Source organism: Corella eumyota, chromosome 2 (assembly GCF_963082875.1).
Source record: "Corella eumyota chromosome 2, kaCorEumy4.1, whole genome shotgun sequence".
In the NCBI taxonomy this organism is placed as follows: Eukaryota; Metazoa; Chordata; class Ascidiacea; order Phlebobranchia; family Corellidae; genus Corella; species Corella eumyota.
In genome coordinates, this window is record NC_137491.1 from 7,476,215 (window position 1) to 7,503,108 (window position 26,894).

The 26,894-nt window shown below is 28.9% G+C and overlaps 6 protein-coding genes across 8 annotated transcripts; 2 read left to right on the forward strand and 4 right to left on the reverse strand.

Moving 5' to 3' along the window:
- The first annotated feature begins 601 nt into the window (after positions 1-601).
- On the forward strand, positions 602-4,246 carry LOC145741576 (neural proliferation differentiation and control protein 1-like). 3 transcript variants are annotated; one of them, XM_082559179.1, is made up of 9 exons: positions 602-710; positions 787-869; positions 1,070-1,186; positions 1,361-1,427; positions 2,801-2,923; positions 3,209-3,302; positions 3,364-3,443; positions 3,533-3,662; positions 3,760-4,246. In XM_082559179.1, the coding sequence occupies exons 2-9, from the start codon at positions 791-793 to the stop codon at positions 3,898-3,900; spliced, it is 831 nt and encodes a 276-aa protein (XP_082415305.1). In that variant the 5' UTR covers positions 602-710; positions 787-790; the 3' UTR covers positions 3,901-4,246. The 3 variants fall into 3 exon arrangements, with proteins under 3 accessions (XP_082415305.1, XP_082415304.1, XP_082415306.1); XM_082559178.1 differs by having other exon boundaries at positions 655-869; XM_082559180.1 differs by lacking the exon at positions 2,801-2,923 and having other exon boundaries at positions 655-869.
- Positions 3,588-12,508, reverse strand: LOC145742296 (nondiscriminating glutamyl-tRNA synthetase EARS2, mitochondrial-like). The gene is made up of 11 exons (XM_082560079.1): positions 12,361-12,508; positions 12,002-12,242; positions 11,722-11,829; positions 11,351-11,536; positions 10,890-11,085; positions 10,573-10,740; positions 7,395-7,622; positions 7,170-7,285; positions 6,968-7,103; positions 6,645-6,807; positions 3,588-3,886 (listed from the first exon to the last, which is right to left on the reverse strand). The coding sequence occupies exons 1-10, from the start codon at positions 12,506-12,508 to the stop codon at positions 6,688-6,690; spliced, it is 1,647 nt and encodes a 548-aa protein (XP_082416205.1). The 3' UTR covers positions 3,588-3,886; positions 6,645-6,687.
- LOC145741575 (RAB6-interacting golgin-like) lies at positions 4,630-6,967 on the forward strand. The gene is made up of 6 exons (XM_082559177.1): positions 4,630-4,890; positions 4,993-5,249; positions 5,331-5,432; positions 5,520-5,660; positions 5,940-6,066; positions 6,169-6,967. The coding sequence occupies exons 1-6, from the start codon at positions 4,744-4,746 to the stop codon at positions 6,448-6,450; spliced, it is 1,056 nt and encodes a 351-aa protein (XP_082415303.1). The 5' UTR covers positions 4,630-4,743; the 3' UTR covers positions 6,451-6,967.
- A 1,660-nt stretch (positions 12,509-14,168) lies between the features above and the next one.
- Positions 14,169-15,662, reverse strand: LOC145741578 (uncharacterized). The gene has a single exon (XM_082559181.1). It carries the CDS (start codon positions 15,489-15,491, stop codon positions 14,970-14,972), a length of 522 nt encoding a protein of 173 aa, XP_082415307.1. The 5' UTR covers positions 15,492-15,662; the 3' UTR covers positions 14,169-14,969.
- Positions 15,663-15,880: 218 nt separating this feature from the next.
- LOC145742825 (ubiquitin domain-containing protein UBFD1-like) lies at positions 15,881-18,133 on the reverse strand. Its single transcript, XM_082560646.1, has 5 exons — positions 17,405-18,133; positions 17,023-17,210; positions 16,841-16,948; positions 16,519-16,685; positions 15,881-16,391 (listed from the first exon to the last, which is right to left on the reverse strand). The coding sequence occupies exons 1-5, from the start codon at positions 17,703-17,705 to the stop codon at positions 16,313-16,315; spliced, it is 843 nt and encodes a 280-aa protein (XP_082416772.1). The 5' UTR covers positions 17,706-18,133; the 3' UTR covers positions 15,881-16,312.
- Positions 18,134-18,497: 364 nt separating this feature from the next.
- On the reverse strand, positions 18,498-26,330 carry LOC145742297 (alpha-catulin-like). The gene is made up of 20 exons (XM_082560080.1): positions 26,187-26,330; positions 24,502-24,597; positions 24,210-24,321; positions 23,436-23,566; positions 23,147-23,231; positions 22,680-22,855; positions 22,405-22,524; positions 21,957-22,046; positions 21,470-21,633; positions 21,287-21,353; positions 21,107-21,202; positions 20,896-21,015; positions 20,685-20,753; positions 20,305-20,475; positions 20,072-20,173; positions 19,815-19,994; positions 19,562-19,717; positions 19,334-19,477; positions 18,953-19,165; positions 18,498-18,827 (listed from the first exon to the last, which is right to left on the reverse strand). The coding sequence occupies exons 1-20, from the start codon at positions 26,328-26,330 to the stop codon at positions 18,498-18,500; spliced, it is 2,766 nt and encodes a 921-aa protein (XP_082416206.1).
- Positions 26,331-26,894: the final 564 nt, after the last annotated feature.

Here is a 26,894-nt window from a genome sequence, read left to right on the forward strand (position 1 = left end):
ATTTGAAAAGTCAATGCTTTTAGTGCAAATTGCGAGGTCAGTTCGTAGATTATATCTTAAATTAAACCATCTATCGAAATGTTAATCAAATTATATCGATTTAAAAAAAATTTACCCTCATTTCGAGATAATTGAAATATTGTATTTTTATACGGCCGCACAACTGGTTCAAAAACAAATCTCATTAATCAATAAAGGTAGCTATAATCTCGGATATGATTGTCATGTACATTGAGTATTATAGCAAACGTATCATTTTCGTTATAATGTTTCGCTTTGGGAAATACAAAAATTAAAAAAAAATTAAGATTAATACAGATGTCAAAACATTTAAAAATATTAGTATTGCTGTTAGTTTAAACTTGCAAGTTCAAGATAAAATTGCTGTAGAACTAGACTATTTATTACAGAAAATTGACACTAGAAATCAATAAGATTTTTGTGAAAATGTTATTTAGTGAACAACAAACATGTTTTTAAAAATTTAAAATTCTATTGATTCAAGGCTTAACAAAAATACCAACGCTAAGCTCCAAATCAACCCTTACATTGAATTAAATTTTAAATTTAACAGAAATTTTTTCAGGTTTATATGTATTACATAAGGTTGTTCAATTTGTTAGCCTTTTTCATAACACCAGGCTCAAGGGCCTAAATTCTATTTGAGTGCATATCGTCATACAACAATCGAGTTTTTATGAATAGCGAACGTAAATTGAGTTTCAATATCGTTTTAATAACAATGATGATCAACTAAAAACAATACGAAGGGCATTTAAAATTTAGAAACATGCGACAAAGAAGTTACTCGGTAGTTTTGGTTTTCTTTCTAACGTGTTTTACCTTGGTTTTAACCCAGCAACCTCAAGGTAAGTATTTTTATTAAAATATTTATTTGAGTGTGTAACATCGATTTTGAATTTTATTAAATTTTCATTGTGAGTCAGTTAGTAATGTGTTTTATGTTTGCTTGTATTTAAAAACATCGTAACTTAGTTAATTGATTAATTAATGCTTAAGCTAAAATTATACATACCAATATTCTAATTAAAATTTATTTTGATTTTAGCACCCCTTAATCCTACCCCGCCCGCTGAAAATGACAACCCCCAAAATAACCCACATGATCCTCAGGGGGTGGTTGCTACTGATAAAGATGGGGATTTAACTAACGTTGTTTATATAAGTAAGTTAACTTGCTTGTGTTATTTAAACTGTAAAACAATTGTTTTAACATTTTCTTTGCCTAGTGTTAATTATGAATAAAAACAATTAAAATAAAAGTAATATTTGGTTAACTTTAAATTCATTTTCTAATTCCTTAATATTCTTAACTTATGTTTAAATTTACCATTTATAGCCGTGATCGTTGTTTCGTGTGTAATAGGAATAATGGGATTTGCAACAGCCGGAATTTGCTGGTACAAGTAAGTTAATTTACTTAAGTTTTGCTAGCTAAGCTTGTTGTTTTCATGCTTTTTGTTGTGCCTTGTCTGTTTATTGTAAAACAACCCACTTTTAAGTTAACAGTTTTGGGATATTTTTAGAAATCGTTTAAAATAAATTTGGTTGCGATGGTGCAAACCAAGTTGTTTTAATTTTGTAATATTTGCTATTGTTAGTTCTGTTTAAATGCGGTGTGTTAAATAAACTTGCGCTAGCGGGCTAAATTAGACCACAAATTTCGTTAACAAAATTTTAAAAAGGTGACAGTTTTGTTATAGTGTTTAAGGCTTTTTAGCGCATGTTAAATATAAATTCCTCGATTGAATTTTGACCACAGCAAACTTTCGAATTAGTCTGTTTTGCATTAAAAACGATTAAAACACACAGCTGTATTTGTCACGTGATCCGCGCTAAGCCACTAACGTGCCACTTGATGACGTGCGATTTAAACATCCGGTTTGTGACGAATTACCTTACAAATATATCGTAACCTGCAAGGGCTTGATCAAGTGTTAGAATTGTATGTGTTGGTGGAAGAAATTCTATTTAAAAACACCCGGGATTTAAATTTTTAAATTATTATAAAATTTTCAGTTTGTCAAAATGCAAAAAAATCTCTAAAATTTTCCGCTTTCGATTTGCCTATTTGTTGTTATTTTTATCGCAGCTTGTTAATTATTAATGCGGTTTACGGGTCGGTAAATTAGCGCAGAAGACCTTTCCATCACACGGGCGCAAAAATTTAATCGATCTTTTACCAAAATAGACGCAAAGCCTTAGCGAAATTATTGAGCAAATTATCACCAAGGACTACTAATGACGCACACGGGCCCACGCGTTATAATTGTTCAATAGGGAATGGAGAATTACTAAAATGACGGAGTTGGTTCCCTAGTCAGGTCAGAATATCGATTGTTATGCCATCCTAATGTTAATAAAACCACGAAACGGAAATATTTTGGTATGTCGTGGCCTTTGCAGTATTATCAGTATTAATAATTGATTTCGAAGAAACAATTTTCGAGTAAACTGATCTGAAAGGCATTTAGGTAAAAGTTTTTAACAAATGAAATATTTTTTTATGGATTAGTTCGTTTTCAACACTTATACTTAATTTCTATTAACAAATAAATTTATTGCTCAAAGAATCAAATAAAAATTTGACAAGATTGACATGGAATTCCTGAAATTTATTATGTTATTTTGCATGTATACGCATTTTTATGAAAAAACAACAGCATATTTATTTGAAATCAATAACATGTGCATCATGACATTTGAGTGACGTCAATAGGCATGTGCATTGTTGCTTTGGCTTTGTAATTAATACTTTGTTGCATGCATGTTGTTATAGGCACAGCAGCATGGTATTGGCAAGTGAGCGTGTTGTTTATAGAAGCTCGGACTCTTCTGTGTTAATTCATAACGGGTTCGGCCAAACACATGACGATTATGGTACTAGTGTTGATGCAAACAGGTAACATAAAACTACCCTTATCCTTTCCCCATTGTCTTGCTTCATTAAAATTTTGGGCAATTTTGCCAATTTATTTCAAGAGATAAATTGAGCTAAAATGGTGATCAATGTTGCAATCAATTTAAAAATTGTTGCAATACACTTAAAATTGTTTTAAAAGTGATAAGCATTTTGCATGAATAAAAAGTATGTTGGTGTGCTTGCTAATAAAAGACATACACATTAATTTATGTGGTACAATAAAAAGCATACAATGAGGATAAATATTCACAAATTTATTTTTAGAGCACGCAAATTAAGTGGATTGGCACAAAGAACAGATTACCCGGCATATGGGGTCACGGGTCCAAATCCACTACACAACCAATCTTTTGAACCGGTAAATATGTTTTATTGAAATGCTAAGAAGGTAATAGTTAACAATTTGTGTTTTATTTTAGCCAATAGACGCAAACCTCAATCGAAACGCGGAGATGTTTCATTATAACCAGACTAAAAAAAGAATGAAAGCACTTTCAAAGTAGTTATATGATTTAATACAACAAATTTTCCTTATGCCATTAAATTTAAATTTTAAAGCGTAAGATCCTCCATTTAAATGTTTTGCAGTGCCACGAGCGAATCAAGTAATTCTTCACATATTTTGGATCCACAAGATGTTGCTGCAGAGCTCGAAGTTAATGACGAAGAGACAAGTGACGGCGAATACACAGTTTATGAATGCTCAGGCTTTGCCTCAGTAAGTTAACTAAGCTCAGAATGAATTTAAATTTAAAGGGCTCCACTTACAATGTAAGCGAGATTTAAACTTACTTGCTATTATTTCTTAAACTTAGGTCGGAGATGGACCAATGGAAGTACACAACCCGTTTTTTGACGAACCCGACATAACAAGCAAATCAAACGGATTTAACTCGAGTTATCAAAACAGCACTACATATAATAACAATGGACGAAGAAAATCTGTAAATAATTAAAAAGTTGTTATTTTGTGTTAGCAACATCGCGGTCGGTTCGCGAGGCGCTCGACCGGGGATTTACCTCCCAACACTGTGTACGTTTATTTTTGAGCAAGTTAAATAAGAACTAGGTCTTTTTTCGAGTTTGAATATAACAAAAAACTTAACAAAAAGATTAAAAACCACGGAAAACCATAAACACTAAAAAAAATATACCAACAGTTACATATCCGGCTTTTAATTTAAAATTTTAAATGCATTTTTGTTTCTTCAATTATTTAAATTATTTTAAAGCACTTTAAAAAAGATTTTAAATGCGTGAAATGTTATTGGTATTTTTAGTTAATGTTTATATTTTAAGGGTCGGTGCAATTGTTTCTTTAAAACAAATTATCAAAAAATTCGTGTATTTCCTTGTAAGAAAAACAGGTTAGGAGATTTTTTTTACAGCTAAAAACTAGGGATGGCACTGTAAAATAAGTTTAAACTTGTTAAACAAAAACTAGTAAAACAAAAAAATCACGTTAAAATACCAAATTACGCAGAATAGTTTTTACAGTTCGGTAAAACCTTTAGTTATAAATTCTGTATGCAAAAGATTACTAGATGTTTACGTTTGTAATTTTTTGGTAGAATGTTTTTTAAGCGCTTTAAAAAGCGTTAAAGTAACTAATTCCAACAACGCAAAAAAAAGAAATTAAAAATTATTTGGAAGCCTGTTGACATCATCAAGTAAACAACACGCACCATTGAACACAGATACTAAACAAGAATTTGCTTCTTTTTAAAAAAACTTTTGTCTTATATTTCTGATTTGGCATCAAATAAAACACAGTTTGGGCAAAACTTTAGCTGAAAAAAATGTCAGACTGGGTAGGATTTACAGAAGCCGATATAAGGCGCATGGAACATAGCGAAACTCCCAACGATCAAAGACCTAAAATTGTTAAACCGGTTGCAACTGGATCGAAGCGTAACCCACAGCAATCTGCTAAACGATCAAGTTTGGTAAGAACTTTTTAATAACAAGTTTTTCTATGACGAAAATAACCTATATTGTCGGAATTCCAGCTAAACTGAAAAAGAGCAATTATATATTTATTGTTTTAGGGAAAACAACAAGGTAACCAACGGAAAATAAGTTCATCAACAAACAACAATGTTCCAGCTGGAGCTCGTCTCACTAAACCTGTTCAACATACAAACACTAAACAAAATAACATTGAAAATAAAAAAGAAATAATGCAAGTAGCACCAAAAGATAACGATAACATTAAGCAAATAACCCCAACAACTGAAATTTTACCTTCTGAAACAAAAATGGAAGATGAACCTAAAATAATTATAGACGAAGAAGCAATTAAAAAGTAAGTGTAATAAGAACTTCATCTAGTAAAAATTGTTAGTTGAAATCATTTCTAAAAATTATTTTTTTTTTATCTTTTTAGAAAGGAGAAGATAAAGCTTGAAGATGTTCATCTTCGGCAAAAACAAATGGAGGAACGAAATAAAAGGAAAAGAGCAATGCTGACCAAGGAGATAGCTGAAAGGTATCAATAATTAACAGTTTTTTATTATTTTCATATTAGTTATTATATAGAATTAACAACTTTTAACAAATACCAATGTTTGTTCAGGAAAAAGAAAGCTTCAGCTGAATCACATAAACTTATTAGAATTCAAGCTGAACTGACCAAGTTAGATCAAATGTTAAATTGTGACGTTTCAATCTTAAGAGATAAAATTGAAGAAGCATGTTGGAATTTCATGAACGCACAGTATGTAGAAATGTTAAAAGATTAAGTCCAGACAAGTACTAGTATCCATAAAAAAATACATTATAAATGCTTTGGCTCCAATAACAAAAAATAGTTTTTAGTTTTTGTTATTAAATGTATGAGTATTGTCATGCTATCATATTTAATTTTTTTTTTGGAAAATTTTTTTCCACTTTTTTTACAGAAATTTAGTATTTCTAAACTTCCTTTAATAAATAAAAAAGTGACCTTATGTGAAATACATTTCTAACATGAGATTTTCCACTATTATATTGTTAGAAAACGGTTTCAAAAAGCTGAAGCGGAATATATATCTGCAAAGATGGATCTTCATGAGAAAACTGAGAAAAAAGAAGATTTAACACAACATTTATTTAACCTTATTCAAGCTAATGAAGAAAGAAAGGTAACAAACAAAAATATTGTACCAACCAAACAAAATTTTCCAATAAATACATAAGTTAAACATACAATTTCTAAAGAACAACTTTTTTGTGTTTTATTGTAGGCAAAAAAATTAGAGGAGTTGATGTTCAAGTTAAATGTTGAAGAGGAGGAGTTGGAAGCAAGAGAAGAAAAAGAAAAATTAGAGAGTGAAAAACTTAAATTACAAGAGGAAAAAAGAAAAAGTGAGCAAGAGAACAAAACCAAAATAAATGAAGAAAAAAATCAGGCTACTGTTAACAATGAAGAAGATTCTGCTAAAGCAGAAGACACAAAATTACAACCAACAACAGAAAACACAGGAGAGGGCCTTCATGGAGAAACAAAAGAAGGACAAGATAGTTAAGTTATCACAAGAATTATTAGTATTTCGAATACATATATATTTATTCAAGGTGCCTTATATTATTCATGTCGCACATACCCTAAAATATATATGTTTTAAAAGCTTGTTAAAAGATTTAAGAAGTGTTTATTACTGATAGCCTATTTAAAATAGATGTTACTAAATACTTCTTAAAAATTTTTAACTGTACTTACTTGTATTACCTAAATTTTAAACATGAAAAATTGGAAGTGAAATTTATTGAAAAGTTTCTGATTTTACAAATTGGTGCTCTATATTTCGCTTAGAATTTTGAAGCCTTTTCAGTGTTTGTTCTTTTTGAAGCATAATCATCATATCAACTAAGCGGGGTCCCTCCTATTATAATAATACTATTACAAAAAGCAACCATAATTTATTAGCTTTGTCTTATATAATGTCATTGCACTAATAACCCCTTATTATGTTTTACTTAAATTTTAAAATATTAGTATAACATATTTATAATATACACAGTTAATAAATTTGAAAAACTTGCCTCTTTTTGCGATAAACATCTTCTTAGAAAAGCCATAACTTGTGGAAATTTAAGTTTATAAGTTTTAGAAGATGCTTTTAGAAATTTTCCTACTTTTTCAACATCAAATGATGTCCAGTTTTCATCAGTTAATAACCTAATATATACATTGAATAATAATTTGTTGATATCTATGAATATTAAAGAAAAATGTAACCCTTACTTGATGATATCCTTTAACAATAAAACATATTTTTCATCTTCCGGCCTGGGTTCAAAATGTGGAGAAATCCACAAAAATTCGACATCTTTTAAATCACAAGTTTTTACAATATGTTCCTAAAAACATTTCAAAAAAGACATAATTGACTTTTTAAAATAACATTAACTGTTGATCTATTTAAATTAAATAACAGTTTCAAAATAAAATTTGTGCAAGATCACATACTTTTCTAATATTTAATATTTGAAGAATATACTGATTGATTTTATCAGCGGTAAAATGTTGTTCATGAAACACACAATTTTCTCCATATTTTTTTAAAACTAATTCATGCAATTTATCAATTTCGAGTTGAATAAGATCAGTGTTTTGACTCTCAATTAAATGTTGAGTCAAAGTTGAACCGAATTCATCAAGTTTAGTGAAGTTTACAATTGCATCTGACAACACCAACTAAACACAAAAAAATTAAATTTTGATAAGACTATATAATCCTCTTTGGATGTAAAAAAGGTATTGTGTAACAAATATAACAATACTTGTGTAACAATATATATAACGATACTCTCCTAATATTTGCTATTTCAATTAAGCAAACAATTGCACAACTTAGGTAAATAAAAAACTTAAACACATCAGGCGGAACAACAATATATTAGTGTGTTGTTAGCTAACGCAAAGACAGTTGTTATTATAAATTTGATTAAAAGTTATATAAAAACATGAGATTTTTACAAAATTGTGCAGATAGAGAAAATAAACTTGCCACCAAGTTAAAACAGTTATGTGAGGAAACTTTTGATGAACAATGGAAGGAAACAGAACCCCGTAAATCAGCAGAAATTTTACACAAAATGGGGTTGCTTTACGAAGAAAAGGGTTACATTCAAAATTTTTTGGTTCGCGCAGAGAATTCCAGCAACAATTTTTCAACTGAATCGATGATAAGTCTTATACAAAGTTGCGCACTTTTAAATGCTGCCATTGTGCGAGAACCTTTAACCGTTAAAACAATTAAAACAGATTTAGGTTCCCTTTGCTTGTCTGTACTTAAAATGGCAAATGCTGAAAAAGCCAAAGAAAATTTACAACATTTTTCACTAGAAATTGCAGAAAAAATAAAGGACATGAGAGAATTTGTTGATAAAAAGTTGTTGCATTTTAAAAACATTCCACAAGGACTAAATAAACACAAACTAAAAAGGTTAGAAACACAAAAAATCAAAAACATTGAATCCTTACAAAGCAACATTGCTGAAAATTATACATCACTAATGCATTCGATTGCTGCTAAATGTAGTAATATAATGGGATATCCTCCTTGCAAATTTGCAATAGCTGGAATGGGATCATTGGCAAGAAAAGAAATTACCCCTTATTCTGATTTTGAGCATATTATTTTACTGGATGAAAATGGAAACAACTATCGAGAATACTTTAGATGGTTTTCAGTTATTTTTCAAATAATTGTAATAAATTTGGGAGAAACTATTATTCCCAGTGTAGCGATACCATCATTAAATGATTTTACCAATGCTGGCAAAGAGGGTGAATGGTTTTTTGACTGTTTCACAAAACGAGGAATATCTTTCGATGGCATGATGCCACATGCTTGTAAATTTCCCCTTGGAAGGCAGGTTCATACCATGAACAAACCATGGCCAACAGAACTAATTCAACCTGTTGAAGATATGATTAGATATCTTGATTATGATGTAGATTGTGAAAATGGCTACAATCTGGCTGATGTATTAAAAGGTACAACATTAGTGTTTGGGGATGAGAAAATATACGACAGATATTGCAGATTAAAACAAGATAAAAATTCTCAAATCAATTCTCAGGAAAAAATAAATACAATAATAAAAGAGATTAACATAAAGTTAAATTTGGAAACCATGACAAGTTATGATCTCAATTTTAATATTAAGAAAACAATATTTAGAAGCATATCTTTACTTATATCAATTTTAAGCAATATGTACCAAGTTACTGAGTCTCATGGATTTACGGCTATAGATAAATACCAAAAACTTGGAAAGATTAACTCAGATACCGCTCATCATTTAAAATATGCTTTGGCCATTGCATGTGAATTACGAATTAAACTTTATATGGTAAAGGAATGTCAAGATGATTATATTGACAAAGGAAGTATGATTAAATGGAATGATTATAAACCTGCACAAGAATTAGTTAAAGCTATTGGCTCGGTTAGTTTAGTGAGATGTGTTGAAATACTTTTTAATTTATCACAACAGATTAATCTACTTTCACAAAATCAATTTAATTGTTTTACTTTAAATATAGATGTCTCACCTATAAAAAATATTTATTGGATAATCTTACATAAGTTGCTTCTACACAAAACAATAATTACAAAATGGGAAAGTCTGACTAAAAACATAACTGAAAAGCAAAACAATTACGTAAAATTAGTAGTGTGTACGGCATATACGACGCAAAACCAATTGGCAAATGTATCCAGAATACTAAATTCCATGCATGTTAATAAAAGCTCAAATTTATATTTTTTCTTTTTACATATTAATATTACTTACTACTATCAAACTGAACAATATGAAAAAATTCACTTATTTGCAAAAAGTTTTGTACACAAAATTTCATTACAAACCAACTTAGTTAATGATCCTAACACTACACTTGCCATACTTAGCAACATTGGTCTAGCTCAAATGAGAATAAATAAATTAGAAGATGCCTTATTTACATTTTTATGTCAAGACAAATTTGACAAGGATCATGTAAATAAAGATAGTCAACTTTTTATACTATTTAATACAGGTTATTGTTATTTAAAACTTGTTCGATATAAATTAACAACAAAAACATTTAAAAAAATCTTAAATATGTTAACTCAATCGAAAGTAAATTACATAAAAATGAAATGGGAAATTTATACATTAATGGCATACTGTTACAAAAAACTCAATAAGGAAACTAAAAGTGTTAAATATTTTACCAAAGCTACACAACTAATTGCCAACTGTAATGCTTTCGATAGAAAAACATTTACGACAGACTTTTTGGACAGTGGTGGTCACATAAATGTGACTTATAAACCAAACCAAAAAAATATGAGTATAAGGATTAAATTAACAGAGTAGCGAGAATATTAGGAAATTTAATTTTAAATAAATTAAAACAAAAGTTTAATAACTTTAATTAACAAGGTGCCAAAATATGCAATAATATAACCCTGTGTACCTTTTAATCATTATTTCAATTTTAAATTGTATATTATCTATATATTTAGTAGCTCCTCAAAAACTTTTTTTTATAATTTGCCTTAAATGTACAATAACTACATCTTGAAATTATCAGTTATGCTAATAGTTTTATTAAAACCGTGAATATAAATATCACTAAAGCAATTGCTTACCTTATAGGGGTTGAATGAGAGTTGTAAATGTTGTAACAAGTTTTTATGACAAACATTTTTAACCGGAAAGTTAAGACCTTGAAATCCTCCTCCGTAATAACCCATGAAGTTAAGTAACATGACAGGGGAATAACCTTGGTCTTTAAACTCTTCGACAAACACATGACCCTGCATAAAAAAATTAAAATTCATAAACGTACGATGCATATAATTTAAAAAATTAAAATCACAAAAAACACCAAAAAATAGAAATTAAAAAGTGGACAAATTTAACACTAACATGCATACAAAAACTATAAAAATTTACACTTACTGACCTGCCTCTTTGACAACTTTGACCCATCTTCATTTATTAACAAAGGCAAATGCATGAAAATTGGTGGTTTCAGGCCAAGGGCTTTGTAAATTAAAACATGTTTTCCTGTTGAAATTAACCACTCCTTTCCACGAATAACATGCGTTATTTGCATTAAATGGTCATCCACTACATTTGCTAAATGATATGTTGGGTATCTAGTTTAAAAATGCAATTTATTGTTTTTTCATGCAAAACTTTATATTTTTTTTAATTACTTGATGTTGTTACTCTTCAATAATTTGTTCTTTTGTTTCTGAATTATTTTTTTTGTGCCATTGTGAATGTTTTTTAACAAAATTTGTGTGCATATTGTAATTTGTTCATGTTGTGAATTTATATTACTAACTTTTCATTTTAAATTTTAAATGATATGTGATTTTGTGGTTAAAAAATACCTAACAATAATTAATGTAAACAAACCCATCTGATTTCATAAGAATTGGATCTCCTTCAATGTTAGAAATGTTATGTAAAACTAAACCAAATAAATCATCCTTAACTTTAATCTCGCCTTCTGTTAACTTTAACCTAACTGTGTGTGGAATTCCTGAATTTAATTTATCGTTTATCTCTTCTTGTGAAAGGTTTCGGCATTTATTATCATATCTAAAAATTTAAAAAATATGTTTTGTTTTTCGTATAGTTTAGTTACATATATTTGACAAACAATAATAACCTTGGTTTTGAAATTGGTTTTTAATACAAAATGTTAAAAAAATTATTGATTGATTTTTTTTAAAATGCTTTCAAAAAAACATAAATGACAAAAGACTTAATAGTAAAAAACATACTTAGGCAACTCTTTACGTCTTAGTTGATCTTTCTTTAAAATATTTAGACGCACTTGAGAACAAAAACATCGATATGCTGTACCATTTTCAAGTAGGCTATTTTTATACCTTTAAAAAAATACCTACATTGGTAAAGTTTTAAAACTAAATTGATTACTAATGTAGAATGCTGTCATTATCAAGTTAGCCTTTGAGTATTTAACTATGGCATAAAAACTTGTAACAATAAGATACTGAATTTAAATACCTAGAAAAAAAAGATGCGAAAATTTTAACTTACTTTTTATAATAATGAAGGCGTTCACTTTGTAGGTAAGGACCAAAACTACCTCCATGTTTTGGACTCTCATCGGGAATGATTCCTGACCACTCAAGGGTAGAGAGTAAGTTATCAATAGAATCAGGAATTATTCTGGATTGATCTGTGTCTTCAATTCTTAAGATAAACTTGCCGTTTTTGTGTTTTTTTGCAAACAAGTAGTTATACAGAGCTGTTCTTAAACCTCCAATGTGAAGAAAACCTAAAAACAAATTACTTAAAACAATAACAATAAGCATATTTACACAATACCATATTAAACAACAACATTTAAAAAAAAATTTGTTCTTACTTAAAAAATAGAAGTAACATAACCAAACCTGTTGGTGATGGTGCAAATCTCACTCTAACATTTTCGTTTTCATGCAAATTAGAACTACACGAATATCGTCTGAATATTTGGCAATGGTGCAATTCCAATTTTAATTTTGAAAAAGTTTTTAATACAGAATATGAAAAATTAGTCATAATGTGTTTATAAATAATTTCCCTATAAATAGAAAATAAACAAAATAAGAGACATTTTAAAGATTTACATTTGCAACAAATTCAAATTTTTACAAATTAAAATTCTATCCTAAATGCTATATTATCAATAGTGTCAGATCTGAATTAAGTATATGGCTACACACCATACTGTGAACCACATAGCAATACAATAAGATGCTTACATTGTTAACAACATATCATAAAATTTTGTTGTTAACAACATATCATAAAAAAAAAAATAATAAAAAATTTAAAAAATATTTTTAAATTACCAGGTTAAATGGTGAAATATTTTTAATAATTAAACATGACAAACAACAAAACAAATCATAACTACATATTTTGCATAGCAATGGCTGCTGAACCAGCAGGAGATACATTAAGTTGTAAGTGTTCTTGAAAACGTTGTGAAATCTGAGCAGTTGACTTTAAAAATTTTTGAAGGCAATACACGGCGCACTGATCTTCACTTGATGATACTTTTCTTGAAGAAAAATCGTTGACACAATCTTCAAAACATTTTTCTGAAACTTTGTTAAAAGATTGAAGAAATTCTTTAAATTGGTGAACTTGCTGCGCTTGCTGCTGATCTGTGGCACTCATTGTAAAAGTTTTATAAAGGTTTTTTTATTAGTAATATGATTTATAATACTTGTGTTACACAAACTTTGACTTTGCAATGTTAAAGAAATATCAGCTGATCTGATGAACTACACGTGAATTCAATGAAGCGTAGTATAGTTTAAAATCATTTAAAAAATTAAATAAGTATTTTTGTTAATAAAATGTTAAACAAAAAATATCTTACACGCTTTATAATAATATAAAGTTTGTGAATAATCGTGTTAAGAAATAAACCGCAAAAATGCTTGTTATATTATATTCTTACGAATAAACAGCTTGATTTAGGAAAAATATTTTATCAACAATAATATAAGTTATAGCAAAACTATAATTTACGCGCTTTAATTTGTTCGTTATGTTATATGCGAACAAATTTTACATTTAGATCTATTTAACTTTTATCTCAATAATTTTGTTTAACATTTACAGAACTTTCAAATTATTTTTCTTTTAGAAGTTTAGAAAGTTAATTTTGTAATAATATTTACAATTTAGATAAGAAACTGTCATACAATATATTTTATTATTTTTATCAATGGCTCTGGTATTGGGAGTCGGAATTGGGATTATTGTCTGTGGTGTGCTTTGGGGAATTGCGTTGTTATCTTGCTTAGTTTTTGCAAGAGCAAATGGAGCAATTAAATTCGTCGGGCTTGGCGTTTTTTTCACCGCTATTTTGGTTTCAGTAATTCTTTTGGTTCTGCCAACGGGTGATGAAGAAATAGTCACCGATGGAATTATCTTTGATTATTTATTTTATGTGAGATACATATACATTGGGATTGGTTGCGCATTTATATTATTGGGAATGCTTTTTGTTTTATTTTCCCATATAATGAAACCCATATATGCAAACCCACTTAGATCAAGGATGAAAGTTCAATAACTCTAATGGGGTATTCAAATAATTTTTTTCCTCAAAACACAAAAAAAATTAAAATTTAAGATTCTTATAAAACATCTATCTATTTTGTAGTTGTACAACTTGAAAACATGATTGACACTTAAATATTTACATTTTAATACAGAAGTTAAGTCTTGCACCCAAGAACGATTTATAACATACGTAACAATTTTAAAATTGTGCAACTTGATGATTGTTAGTGTTGTAAAGATATGAATTAGTGGAAACATAATTGAAGTTTAAATAAATATCAAATGAAGCATTAAAATAGACTTTATATGATTAACTTTCTTTTTAAAAAATACAAAAATTACAGTAGCAAAAGCGAAATAAATGCTTTACACAGCAAAACCATATAAAAAAATTAAAAATTATTTAAGTTGAAGAACCAAAAAATGTTTGAGGTTAATAATTCTTAAATGTACCAACTTTAAAATTATATACCAAAACAAAATTTTAAACAATAGTAACATATTTAATGTATATACATAAACTATATTTAGAAATAATAGTAAATTCAGCATAAGCAATTTACAATAATATATAAGTAACACATAACACTTAGGTAAAATTCGGTGCAACATAAAGGTGAAAATATGATTCTGCAACAACAAAAGTAAAAATATACTGGCATTCGTTTGGGTTACATTTAACATCGTTGTTTTAGGTGATATATAAAATAACAAAAAAAAGATTTATAGCAATATCACTATATTGAAGAAATTAAAAGTGCAGAAAACAAATTGTACAAAATTTTTTTACAATATACTTATACTTAAAGTTCACAAACCATAAAATAACAACAACAAAAAAATTAATTGAAGAAAATTGGTCTTTTGAAGATAAAATTTTGTACTTTAAAAGTAATGAACTGTGGTACCAAAATCATGTTACAATGTTTTTAAAAACAAATTATGTTGTGACATGAACTTCTTTAGTGCTTCCAAACAATCCTAACCGCAATTGGCCATCAATTTTTGTTGGCACATCATCGGCATTATAACATTCCTCCAAATCTGTGTATGTGCCATATCCATGAGAAGAAAAGCCTGATATGCTAATATTATCTTCTTTGTATTCAATAATTGGTTGGTGAAATGGATTATTCCTTTTTTCAGCTTTGCGTTTTTTGCCTCGCTTTATCAAAACAACTCCAAAAAGGACAATAATCACTAAAACAATACCCATGGTAATAATGATACCTGTAGCAGAGTTATTGCTTATACCTAGCGACTTTGTAATTTTAATAGTTTGGTTTGATGTGAAGTAATCTGTAGACATATTGGCTGTTGTTGATTGAAATGGAAAAGTTTCGGTGGCTGACGTTGTTGTTAAAACTGTTCCATTTGTTGTTAGGGTTGTTGGGATCTCAGCTCCTTCACCACTTCCAGTCAAATTCATATTGTCATCGGTCTTCACAGTAGTATTTAACATATTAGTCTTTTTTATGAAAAAAGTGTAAAATAAATTGTCTATCACCCTTTTTTAGAAATTAAAAGAAAGCATTATGCCGATTAGCAGCAGTGGTTTTATGTATAATTAAGTTAACATTATATTTTATAACCCAGATTGTCTTACCTTACGGTTACTATCTGACCATTCTATTGTAAACATAAAATTTTAATTACATAGGTAAGAAAAAACGCAAGTCATTGCCTGCAGCCTCTATCATATCAATACTAATTTACTAGTGCCTAAAACTTATTAAAAAATTATTAATCACTATAAAGCAAACTAATAAAATGAATTGTCGTCATTTTACTTTAATGCGTAAACGAAAAGTGTACCAAAACATCTAAACTAAAAAGCCATTTAACGTAGACGATTAAACAAAGATTAGGTAAAAAAACAAAGATCGTGAAAAAGAACGAGAAATATGTAAAATAGGTTCGTTATGGGTCACTAATTATTTTTATCCTCGACTGGTTAAAGAATATTTAACCAGAAATTAAATATATTTTAAAAAATACATTAGTGAAGAAAATACCGTAAACTTTACCATGATCTTCACTGAAAATGATCTTACCAAATGTTTTAACATGTAAAAACGCAAGTCTTCTTTAAGTTGAAATAAAAATGGATTAAAAATAGTGGTGTAAATCGTTATAATAATATTGTCTCTTTAACAAAATTTTATTTTTGTGTATTATTTTGCATAAATAACAATAATTACAAACAACAGTTAATAGGAAAGAACTTTATTGTAAAAATAAACATAAAATCTTGAGATTGATTTAATTGCACTTGCACAGTCCTCAATAATTTTGCCATTTTCCTAAAATTACATCTTTGATTGCATTGACATATTGCGCAGGAACCCAATAAATCCAATATCTGCATAAACAACAGAAAAAACAATTAATGAAAAAAACATAAATTTGCTAAATATAAAACTGGCATACTAATATATTGTTTATCTATCTAAGAATAGTTCATGTTAATACAGGTTTTCATTCTAAACCTGCTCTGCTCAGTAGGTCCTAGTTGTAAAGCCAGCATGTGATACTGTTCATTGTTTAGTATGGGCTCGGATATAACATTTTTGATTGAACTCATTGATATTTTTTGTGTTCTTTCTTTGGTGCCAAGCCACAGTTGATCAGCTTCAATTTTAAAAGTCAGCCGAACCTGTTAAAATAATTAAACTGTGTAGAGTGTTAAAGAAATCACCATCACACTTATTAATGTTAATTTTGTATTAAAATCCCAAGCCACACTGTAAGGTACAGGTTATAAAACAAAAACTAGTTGTTCCAATACTCAATATAATGATAATGTTATACTTTATTTCTATTTTTATTTAACATTCCATGTAGTGGAGCACTAGGCAGTCCTTCATGTCCATTTTTATATCCAGGCATTGCATCATCAGGAACACCTTGGTCAATCACCTGCAATAAATTAAAGAAAATTTATAAATACAAAAACTTTAAAAAAGTGCAAAAATAAAAACTAATATAGATACTTTATTATGTGGTTTTTGTTTAGAAAGTGGTTCAGTCTTTTCTTTTTCTTCGGCTTTTGAAGATCCAGGTTTTTCTTTTGATTTTGTATTAACAGATATCACATCTGTTAGTTTGGAGCCAACCAACATCATTTTACTTCCGTTTGAAACTCCTAATTGTACAAGTGTTTGGTCATCTTTTACAAGGCCTAAAATTAAAGTAAAATTAAAATGACATTAAATTAAAAAAAAGAAATTTATATAAATATTGTTTTTACAAAATAGAAAAAGCAAAATTCCTTAAAAATTATAGTATGTCACATTAATCCTTTACAAATGGATATCTAATTTGTGGTATAAAGTATCAGCAAAACAGTTAGATGATTTTATTAAAGTAATATACCTTTAAACATTAACTTTTGCATTGCAGGCGGCACACCAGTGATAGTATGAATATGAGCCTTTAAAGAAGCCACACTTTTGCCAAGTTCCCATTCAATATCAAGTTTTTGTTTGTTAAAAACTATTTTAAATTTTATAATTTCAGTATTTGTTTTCTCTTCGCTTTTGTTAGGTTCTTCGGCAACTGTGACAGAATCATCATCTTCTGCATTAGCTTTAGGTGTTTGTGACAATTTTTCTCCCTCTGCATTAGTGTTAATATTATCTGATTTTTCAACAGAAGTTTCTACTGACGTTTCCATTGTAATATATGATTGTTTAGTTGTTTGGTATTAGGAAGCGTGGTAGTTAAAATAAACCAATTAGTTATGTTTTAATGGGCCTATACAAAAGTTTAAACGTGTTTTGATTTACAAGTCACATTTTTAAAACAAAAAACATTTTTAATTGCCAAATCCGCAAAGTTTGTATCATGACAATTTACAGTACAGTAAAAGAGGGCCAGATAGTACCGTACCTATAACCAATAACTGACTGTCAGACTGTAGTAACTACAACCAGACAACCGCTATAACCTGATAACGTAGTCAGTCAATAAATGCCTATCTTTATTAGAAAAACTTACTACACATAACGAAAATAATTTAAAAAATATTTTAAATCTAAAGGTTAGAAGTACCCACATCAAATGTTAAAATGGGCCACTTCTACGTTACCACATGGCAAGATATATGCATGTCATACAAAAAAAAGATGACAAAAACAGAACTTGTAACTACCATTGATTTTTTTAAAGTGTGACTCCTCTCTTAATACTTTTAAAAGACAAAATAAGTTTCAACTCAAAATTTACGGCTAAAAATACATTAAATATAGTAATGATAACGTTGATAATATTTATTTTTGTAACAAATGTTTCAAATTCGAAAATTTCAGACCTTAACTATAATTAAACGCACAACCTGAACACTAAAATCCTTGATAAAAACTTCTAGTAGAACAACAAGAAAATTTTTAACATCAAACAAATTTTATTAAAAAATATATTATAACAAAATCGACTACACCTACAACATGGTATAACATTTTATTATTTATCTTGTACAAGAAACTTTTGCTGGTGATTTTAAACTTATTCCGCACAATTTAATTTTGTTGGGTTGCTTATTCTCTTGAAACGAAAAATTGTTAATTGAATGTTCGTCCTTACAAACTGCAGTTGAAATATTGGTATCATTTGTTAAACAACTATTATTATTGTTGTTGTTTGCAGAAGAAAACCCAGAACGAGAAAGTCGAATTTTTGGACTTTCTTCTGAAGATTCGTGAATAACGGGACATCGACGACGACTGTGACGTGGGTTTAAAGATTTGGAACGCTTTTTGTGGCTGCGAAGAAGCTGCTGCGTTTGCGAAAGATTTTTCTGTAAAAAGTAGTGTTACAATTATAATTATTTATTTATACCTTTTATAAACTATTGTACGTAAATAGCACAACTAAACACAAAATTTATCTCTATTTGACAGAATAAAGTATTAAACTACTTACTTTTATAGACATGGAGTGTAATAAAACAGTCAACTTTGAAACCAATTCTAAACTGGACCTTACATCTCGTAAAGTCATCATTACTTTGCTGAAAACAGCAACTTTCCCATGTGCTGTCATGCGTAACGTCGTCTGCAAGCCCTGGCACGCAACAGGTAACAAGGTGGCAGTAGAGAACGCCTCCGAATAAAGATCAGGCCGAACAAGTTTAATCTTAAACACATTTATATATTTCAATTCCATACATTTAAAATATGGTTAGTTGCTCATCATTAGTAATACAACAAAGGTTATAGTAACACAATTATATTAAAATAAAATATAAACAGCAACTAAAACAAAACCTTTCTTGAAATATTATACATAAACTTGCAAACTTACTTCGCTAACAGAATTTTTGCAAATTTCACTAAAACTCTGCATAGTCCTTCCTAACTCCATAGCGACGCTAAAAAAGTCAGAGGTTGTACGAAGAGGAGGCTCACCTCTGGTAAAGCGATACAAGTTCCAAGATGTTTCTGATATCTTAAAAATTTTATTGCCCTAGTCAAATTTTTGTTACCAATCTTATTTAGCATAATTATAAATAAAAAATAAAAAACTATTTACATTTTTGATCAAGCGTATAACATTGGTGTATACTCCATCATGATTTCGCCCCCAGTGTTTACATTCCATACCACATTGATTAGAAAGAAGTTTTATTTCCAAGCCCATTCGCGCTGCTGAGGTCTGTTCACTTGCATCCAATGTCGTGCCTCTAGCCTGAACAAAATTTTGCTAATAAACCATAAATTGCAATAACGGTAATGATATTTATACCTTATTTACATTAGATAAAAATTAACATAAAAAAGAATACCTTTACCAACGGCTCAGGTTTACACCTAGGCCGATCAACTTCTTGTTCATTTAAACTTGCCAGCAATGCTGGAATCTCACTATGTGGTATAGTGCGCCATTGCGTGGCAAAACTTTGTAAACACTCGTGAACCACATGACTACTCGGAAAGGATTGACACAAATAAAATGCTTGACAAGTCTGAAAAAGATAAATTTTAGTATCTACATATAAATTTTTAGTAACAAAAAATTAATGAAAGACATATTCATACATACCTGCTCTGTAAGATCTGTAATATTTGTGATAATCTGATCAATTTCAACCAAGTAAGATTTTTCTCGCATACAACTTCGAAGTAACTTGCAAGCACTGCATATCTACAGAAATAAGTAAAAGATATTATTATTAATAAAATTGATCAAAATTTCGAAATTAGAAAAAAATCACATATAATTAGAACGCCAGTTTGTATTATAAATAAGTCGATTTAATTCTAAAAATAATAAACCTGTAATGACAGGTCTTTAAATCTATCCAAAGCTCTTTGCGAGTCTGATTGTCTGGAAAAAGTCTTTGCTGACATGATTAATGATTCTAGAATATCTTGGTTGCGTGATTGTCTACCAAAAGCAAAAGATGAAATAGATTCGTTGCATACTTGAACAGCTATATCAAATGTCTGTGAATAGAAGAAACATAACAAATATTACAAGTAAGCAAAGGTAACTATTCGCTATTCTTTTATGCAAGAACATTGGAAATGGTATAAAAATAATATTGGAAACTAAAAAAAATTCAAGTCTAAATTATGTAAAGTCGTAGTCCTTTTAAATATATATGTATTAATTATATTTGCTTTTTAAAAAATTATAATAGGGTTAAGTTTACCATCGCTTGCAAACGCGACAATGTCTCCAAAAAAGGTTTTGCAATTCTATGATGCTGTTGTCGATTCTCCTATGTTAAGACAAAAATATTTTAATAATCTAACAAAATGTTAAAACGAAACTGGCTAATAAAAAACATTTTCAAAAACACTTTATTTTTAAGTTTTTATTCGTCCTTAACTTTTTTCAGTAATTTTTCAATGTCAACAAACCTTGTTTAGAGAATAATCACGCATAGCTCGACGAAAATTGTGATCAGCTGCTACCAACTCCGATCGTTGTTTTCGTGAAATAAGATTACAATCACTAAACGTCATTACTTGCTTTGTTATCTAATAAAAAACGATATATTGGAATACAATAGCCAAACGACTTTATATAACAAATTTGAGAATTAACACGTATCTTAAAACTGTTACAAACCTTTACAAGCATGGCGTCAAATGTTTGAAACGAATGCTGTTCAGAAACATCATAGTAACCACATTGGATTTTAGAGTTACAGTCTTCCACGTGTTTCTAAGGTAAGAAACAAAATATATCAGATAAACAATTCTCCAAAAACCATTACTATTTAAAAACCTTAGGTTTACAAATACTTACCTTAAGATTCTCAATTGAGCTAAATAAAGTTTCTTTACCTCCTTCTGGTGTCTCCAAGCGCATAAAACTTAGAAAAGCAAATACAAAAATTGAATGTAATCGCATTTAAAAAGCACAACAAGTAAATTATTTAAAAAAAATCTAATGTTTCAAAAGTTTACACTTGGTTTAGATAGAAATTACCTTGAAAATACATCCTCCAAATTTCTCTTTGAGCTTGATTGCCTGGAAATTGAATCAATGTTGTTTACGATATTATCCAGCCGATAGAGGGCGCTTTGCATTTTGTCAAAACAAAAGTCTCGAAGAGAATTAGATATAGGAGAGCCTGGGTGACAAAACTCAACCTAATATCAAATCAAATCGATATTAATTAAATTAACTTTTTATTTCCCGACCTCAACGTTAATGTAATTAGACCATTTTAAAGTCAATATTTTTACGTTTTAAAATGTAAATAAACAGGCAATTGAACGTTGTTTTCAGATAACCAAATAAGTAGCATTTTAAATTACTTCAGCTGAATAATCGATCAAAAATTGATTTCTTAAACAAAAAATAATTGTGATTGAATAAAGTCAACCGAAAAAATAAAAATCGGTTTTGGACAGGTGGAAAAAAAAGTAATCTTTTGTTTGCTAAAGAAGATAACAACGTCAAATATATTTACCTTAGAAGATACCAACAACAAAGTTGTTCCTTTTTCCAGCCCCGACCGAATGAAAGATAATTTAGCTCGATTTACGTCACTTTTTAAATCCTGTGTAAACAAAAAATCAAACTGTTTTTATACTCGTTTTTCATTATCGATCAATATCTTAAATTAGTGGATTAGTAAAATAAATTTTAAAAATTTCAAGATAAAATAAGTCAAATTGATTCTGCAAATATTTCTAAGGAAACCACACGCAATAATGTCAAGATTTTAATAACTGATAACTTATTCGTCTACGCACAAACACAGAGAAGGGTAAAATAGATTACTCAATTTAATTTAATAAATAAAATTTTTAGTTAAGTATTTAGATAAAGCTGTACGATTTATTTAAGTCACAAACAATTTTTTTTAATGAATCAATGACAAAAACGAAAACGATAATCCAAATTATAACGCATACCTTTTGCCTGTCTCCACTTAAATGTGCAAGTTTAACCATTCGTTCTCCAAAAACAGAAAATTCTCGCATAAAATCGTGGAAAGATTCACATGACCGCAAACTCGATAAACTTTGAAGAACCTACAGACAAAATGTCAAGAATTTGGCGTAAATTAAGTAGGTAATATCAAACCACGTTTTATAAGTTAATTCCTACATGTCGATTGTTGTATTTTAAACATTCAAACCCTTTAGTATTGATGTCTTATAAAAAAAATTAGTTAAAAAAACCCTACCTTGTTTTTTGACAGAATAACCTCATCAATAACAATTCTGTCCACCAGGGTAAATATGTTTACAACTGACGTCATCAACACAACACATGACGTAGACAGATGAGAATAATCATGGTCGTGATATAGTTCAGGAGTTTTAAAGGGGAGCAAATCAAATTTGCTAAATGTTAAATATCCTATACAAAAAATAAGTTTTAAGATAATACCCGGAAAGACTTTGTCAAACTATTGACAATTAATATTAAATAATTAAAGTTACAGGGTTTTATTCGTATTAAATGCTGTAAAAATAAATGTCTGTTAACTTGTTTAGAGCAAAACATTTTTAACAATATTAAAATTTTTCTTAAAATATTATAGAGAATAATTACAACATATTTTAAACAAGGCTACAGACAAAAACTAAACTGTAAAGCTAGAATTTTTTATATGCTTAAAAGTTAATGTTATTAAATCAAAGTGGTTACCGGAAGAGGCAGGTGCGTTTAATGACCTTTCTCGCGATGACGTCGCTATCGATTCATTCGCTTCACTAAATCGCTCAAAGTTGCTCTTAATAGAAAACAAAACCAAAACCCAATTAATTTACAAAAATAAAAAATGCGTTGTTTAAAATAGTTGTAAATGGATTTAAAAGATGATATACTATTTAATGGTCGGTTATAATCAATACAAAAATGTTGAATAAACAAATAGAAAAAACTTTTGGCAAATTTCACAATTATTTGATATCTTTTTATATGATAACGATAATACCTCTACATTTACATCAAAGTCGTTTTCGTCTATACCGCTGTCCGTGCCGGTTCCACTACTGGTACTTGGGCTAATCCGAGTAAACAAGGGATCGCTTGATTGATGGGACAATTTTCGACATATTGTCTCTCCTGAGAATATATTAAAACAATAAAGTTTTTAAATTCAAAAGTTTGAAAAGGAACAAAGTGGTAATTTAACTATATATTTTATAACAAAAATGTCTAAAAATAAATATTCGTGGGGGAATTAACCCAAGTATATCTATGCTTTTATTTAAAAAGGCGTATTCTTATATCTTATAAAAGGCCTTAGAAATAACATTAAAATAGAATTATGCTAACGCGATTTAGTTACATTTTATGCATGGCCAAATCATAAATTTCAATTTTCTATAATCCACCCACGTGATGTATATACGCATTATCCGTATTTAATTCGCCTATATTATTATCTATATGAATCGGGGTTACGTAAGCAGAATATATTGAACTGTCGCATGAAAGCACATTTTCCCTGCGGATGATTTTTAGGTTATTCGGTAAAGTATCTCTCATTACCGACATGCATTATTTATAATCAGACGTCAAATCACAACCATGTCGGTTATCTAATAGAGTAATGAGGGTTTGCCAATAATTTCTCTCACTGGTTTTAAATTGTTAGATTGTCGCTTTTGCCTCTCTAAGCAACAGTCAACTGAATCCATATTAAAAACAAACTTGAGTACACACGTGTTAAAAATGTTAGAATACAACTTATGATGTCATTAACCTGCTATTATTGCGTCATCACAACCTTGCAGGAGTTGATGTTTGATGTGCAGATTTTCTTCAGCTACAGATCTTGCTGATTGAACTATTTCGGTCACAGTCTTTGATATTAACTTTAAAACAAATCCATATTTAGTTTTTAAACTTATTTTAAAGCAAGTTAATTAAAATTCCAACTGAGTAATGCATCACAAATAAGGTTATTTAAAGAATAGCTTCTATGTACAATATCTTTAAATAATGTAATTAAAAATGTATTTTTAACTTGAAATTCAATCAAAATTATTACGCACGTGAATTGCTTGATCTATCGATGGAGGTTTAATTTGCATGGATCGCGACGGCGTGCTTCCCGTTGATGTCACTTTATGACGTAATAATCCTATAATCTGAAATTTATTAAAACACAATAATCATTCGATTTCAACGAAATAGCAAAACAAACACAATCAAGAAACAATGTTTTTCTTCGATTTGAGTTAAAATGCAATCGATTTTTGGCAATCTCTATGGATAGGTGACGTCATAAACTCCGTTCCAAACAAGATCAGAATAATTGACCGACGTCGTAAATATTCATAAATAGAATAGGCAATGTCAATAATAAAGATAAATGTATTATATTTCCTTGCTATAATAAATTTAGATTGGGTCACGTAGCCTAATACGTAGGTTCCGTATACAAATAAACATGATTTATAATTCAAAATAAAAGTACATTTGTCCAACCAATAAACATGATCAAGTACAACTTAATATTAGGATGTAAGTTATCTCTAGGGATACGCAATTAAGGCCAAAACGGTTCAAGGATAGGCACTTGCAATATTATATTTTATTGCCAAGGCATACTTAAAAATAAGGATCCCTTTAATATTAAACTTTTAATAAACATTTTCACAACCTATTTTTTCGAAAAACATATAAGCATTTGCTAAAATATAAAATAAACAAATAAGATCCCTTTAATTTAATATAAGCAAACACCCAGCGAGATCATTTTCTCACGGAAACAGTTACATTTGAATTATTTGTTGTCGTTGTTCTGCGTTGCGTAAAGACAGCTATTTTAAGCAGGCGAGTCCATTAAACTACGGCAATAAAAGCCACAAATTGTCTCAATTTTCAGACTCGGATTTTAGTTCGGATAATTTGTTAAGTTAAAATTGCGGGAAAACTGTTAAACGTTCCAAGAAAAACAACTGATAAAAATCTTTTGTTGATTTAAATATTTTTAAACGGTTCCAGTAATCGTAGCTGGTAGGTTTTAAAGCGAAAGTAATTGTTTAAATTATTTGCACACGACAAGTTATGGCCTTTTCAAGTGTGCTTGAAAAATTGTTAATTTGTTTAACGCGTACACTCAAGTTTGTATACAAAACAATGTAGTTTTAACACGGCAGTTTTGAAATATGTCATTGGTTAGACAACTTAATTAATAACTAAAACCCACTACAATAAAATATAAGTTTAAATAACTTGTTCGTAAATTTACTTTATTCAAATTCAAGGTTTAAATTTTTCTGACAAAAATAATTTGTTTTGGATTGTTTTAAAATTCTATTATTTTATCTTGACATATAAAGTCGGCGGATATTTGTGATGTAACGTGGCGTCTTTGCTTTATCATAAAATTCCTATGTGACACTTTTGAGACAGATAGTGTAAATTTTATCACAAAATTGGCCCATTTTGATTTAAATTGTTTACAAAAGCTATTTTGTTTTGGGTTGAGTAAAAACAGGTGTAATATCACACTTTCATTTACGTCATAAACAGTAATATGGGTTTTATTACATTTCTTACCACACAATTTCAGCAAACAGACTGTTTTGTATATTATACAAAAATTAATTAACTAACGAAAATAATCAATAAAAAAGTATTCATATAATATTTATGGTATTTTTTGTGTTTCTGTTTCCTCAAAAGCTTAAAATAATTACCAAAAAATATTTTTAAACACAAAAAATCAAACCTGATTAAACAATGGCTGGACTCTGGTTTCCATCGATTTTGTGAAAATCCGATCAAGACATTTTTCCATTTCTTCAGCTGCGCTTTCCCGAGAAAATTCTTGCGAAGCAGCAGATTGACTTTCACTTATATTCCTATGCCACATTTTATTATATTAACTTATACTCTGCATCAGATAAAACACTTTTTATTTTATCAACAGTAACACATGTTTGAATCAACATAATTTCAATTTTTAGGCATTAAAAATAAATGACACACTGATCCATATCATAACGTTAAAAATGGTAGAATAACATTAGTCATCAATTTTTTAATAACCTTCGGGTATTGAACGATTTTAAAAAGCTTCTTGTACCAAAATAAATCTACTTATTTTTATCTGAGGTTATATCATTAAAATTTAAATATTTGGAAATCTTAAGCAATCAGACAATGTGATAAAGTAGTATTGTTAAAAACCGCATAAATTATAGCCAGCAATAAAGCGAATTGCGCTGTTTTAACAGATGCTAATCAAATATTTATTGCTTTTACAGTTCAATTAAGCAGTAAAACAGTCTCTGCCTTGCTGCTAATGTAATTAAACCAATGCCATAATTGCTTTCCAAATCCAATTCTAACTAACCAATAAATGCAAGAACTACCTGCTTCTCTCTTCAACTAAATATCAAATCTACTAAACACTGGCCGTCATTTTTTTTTCTTT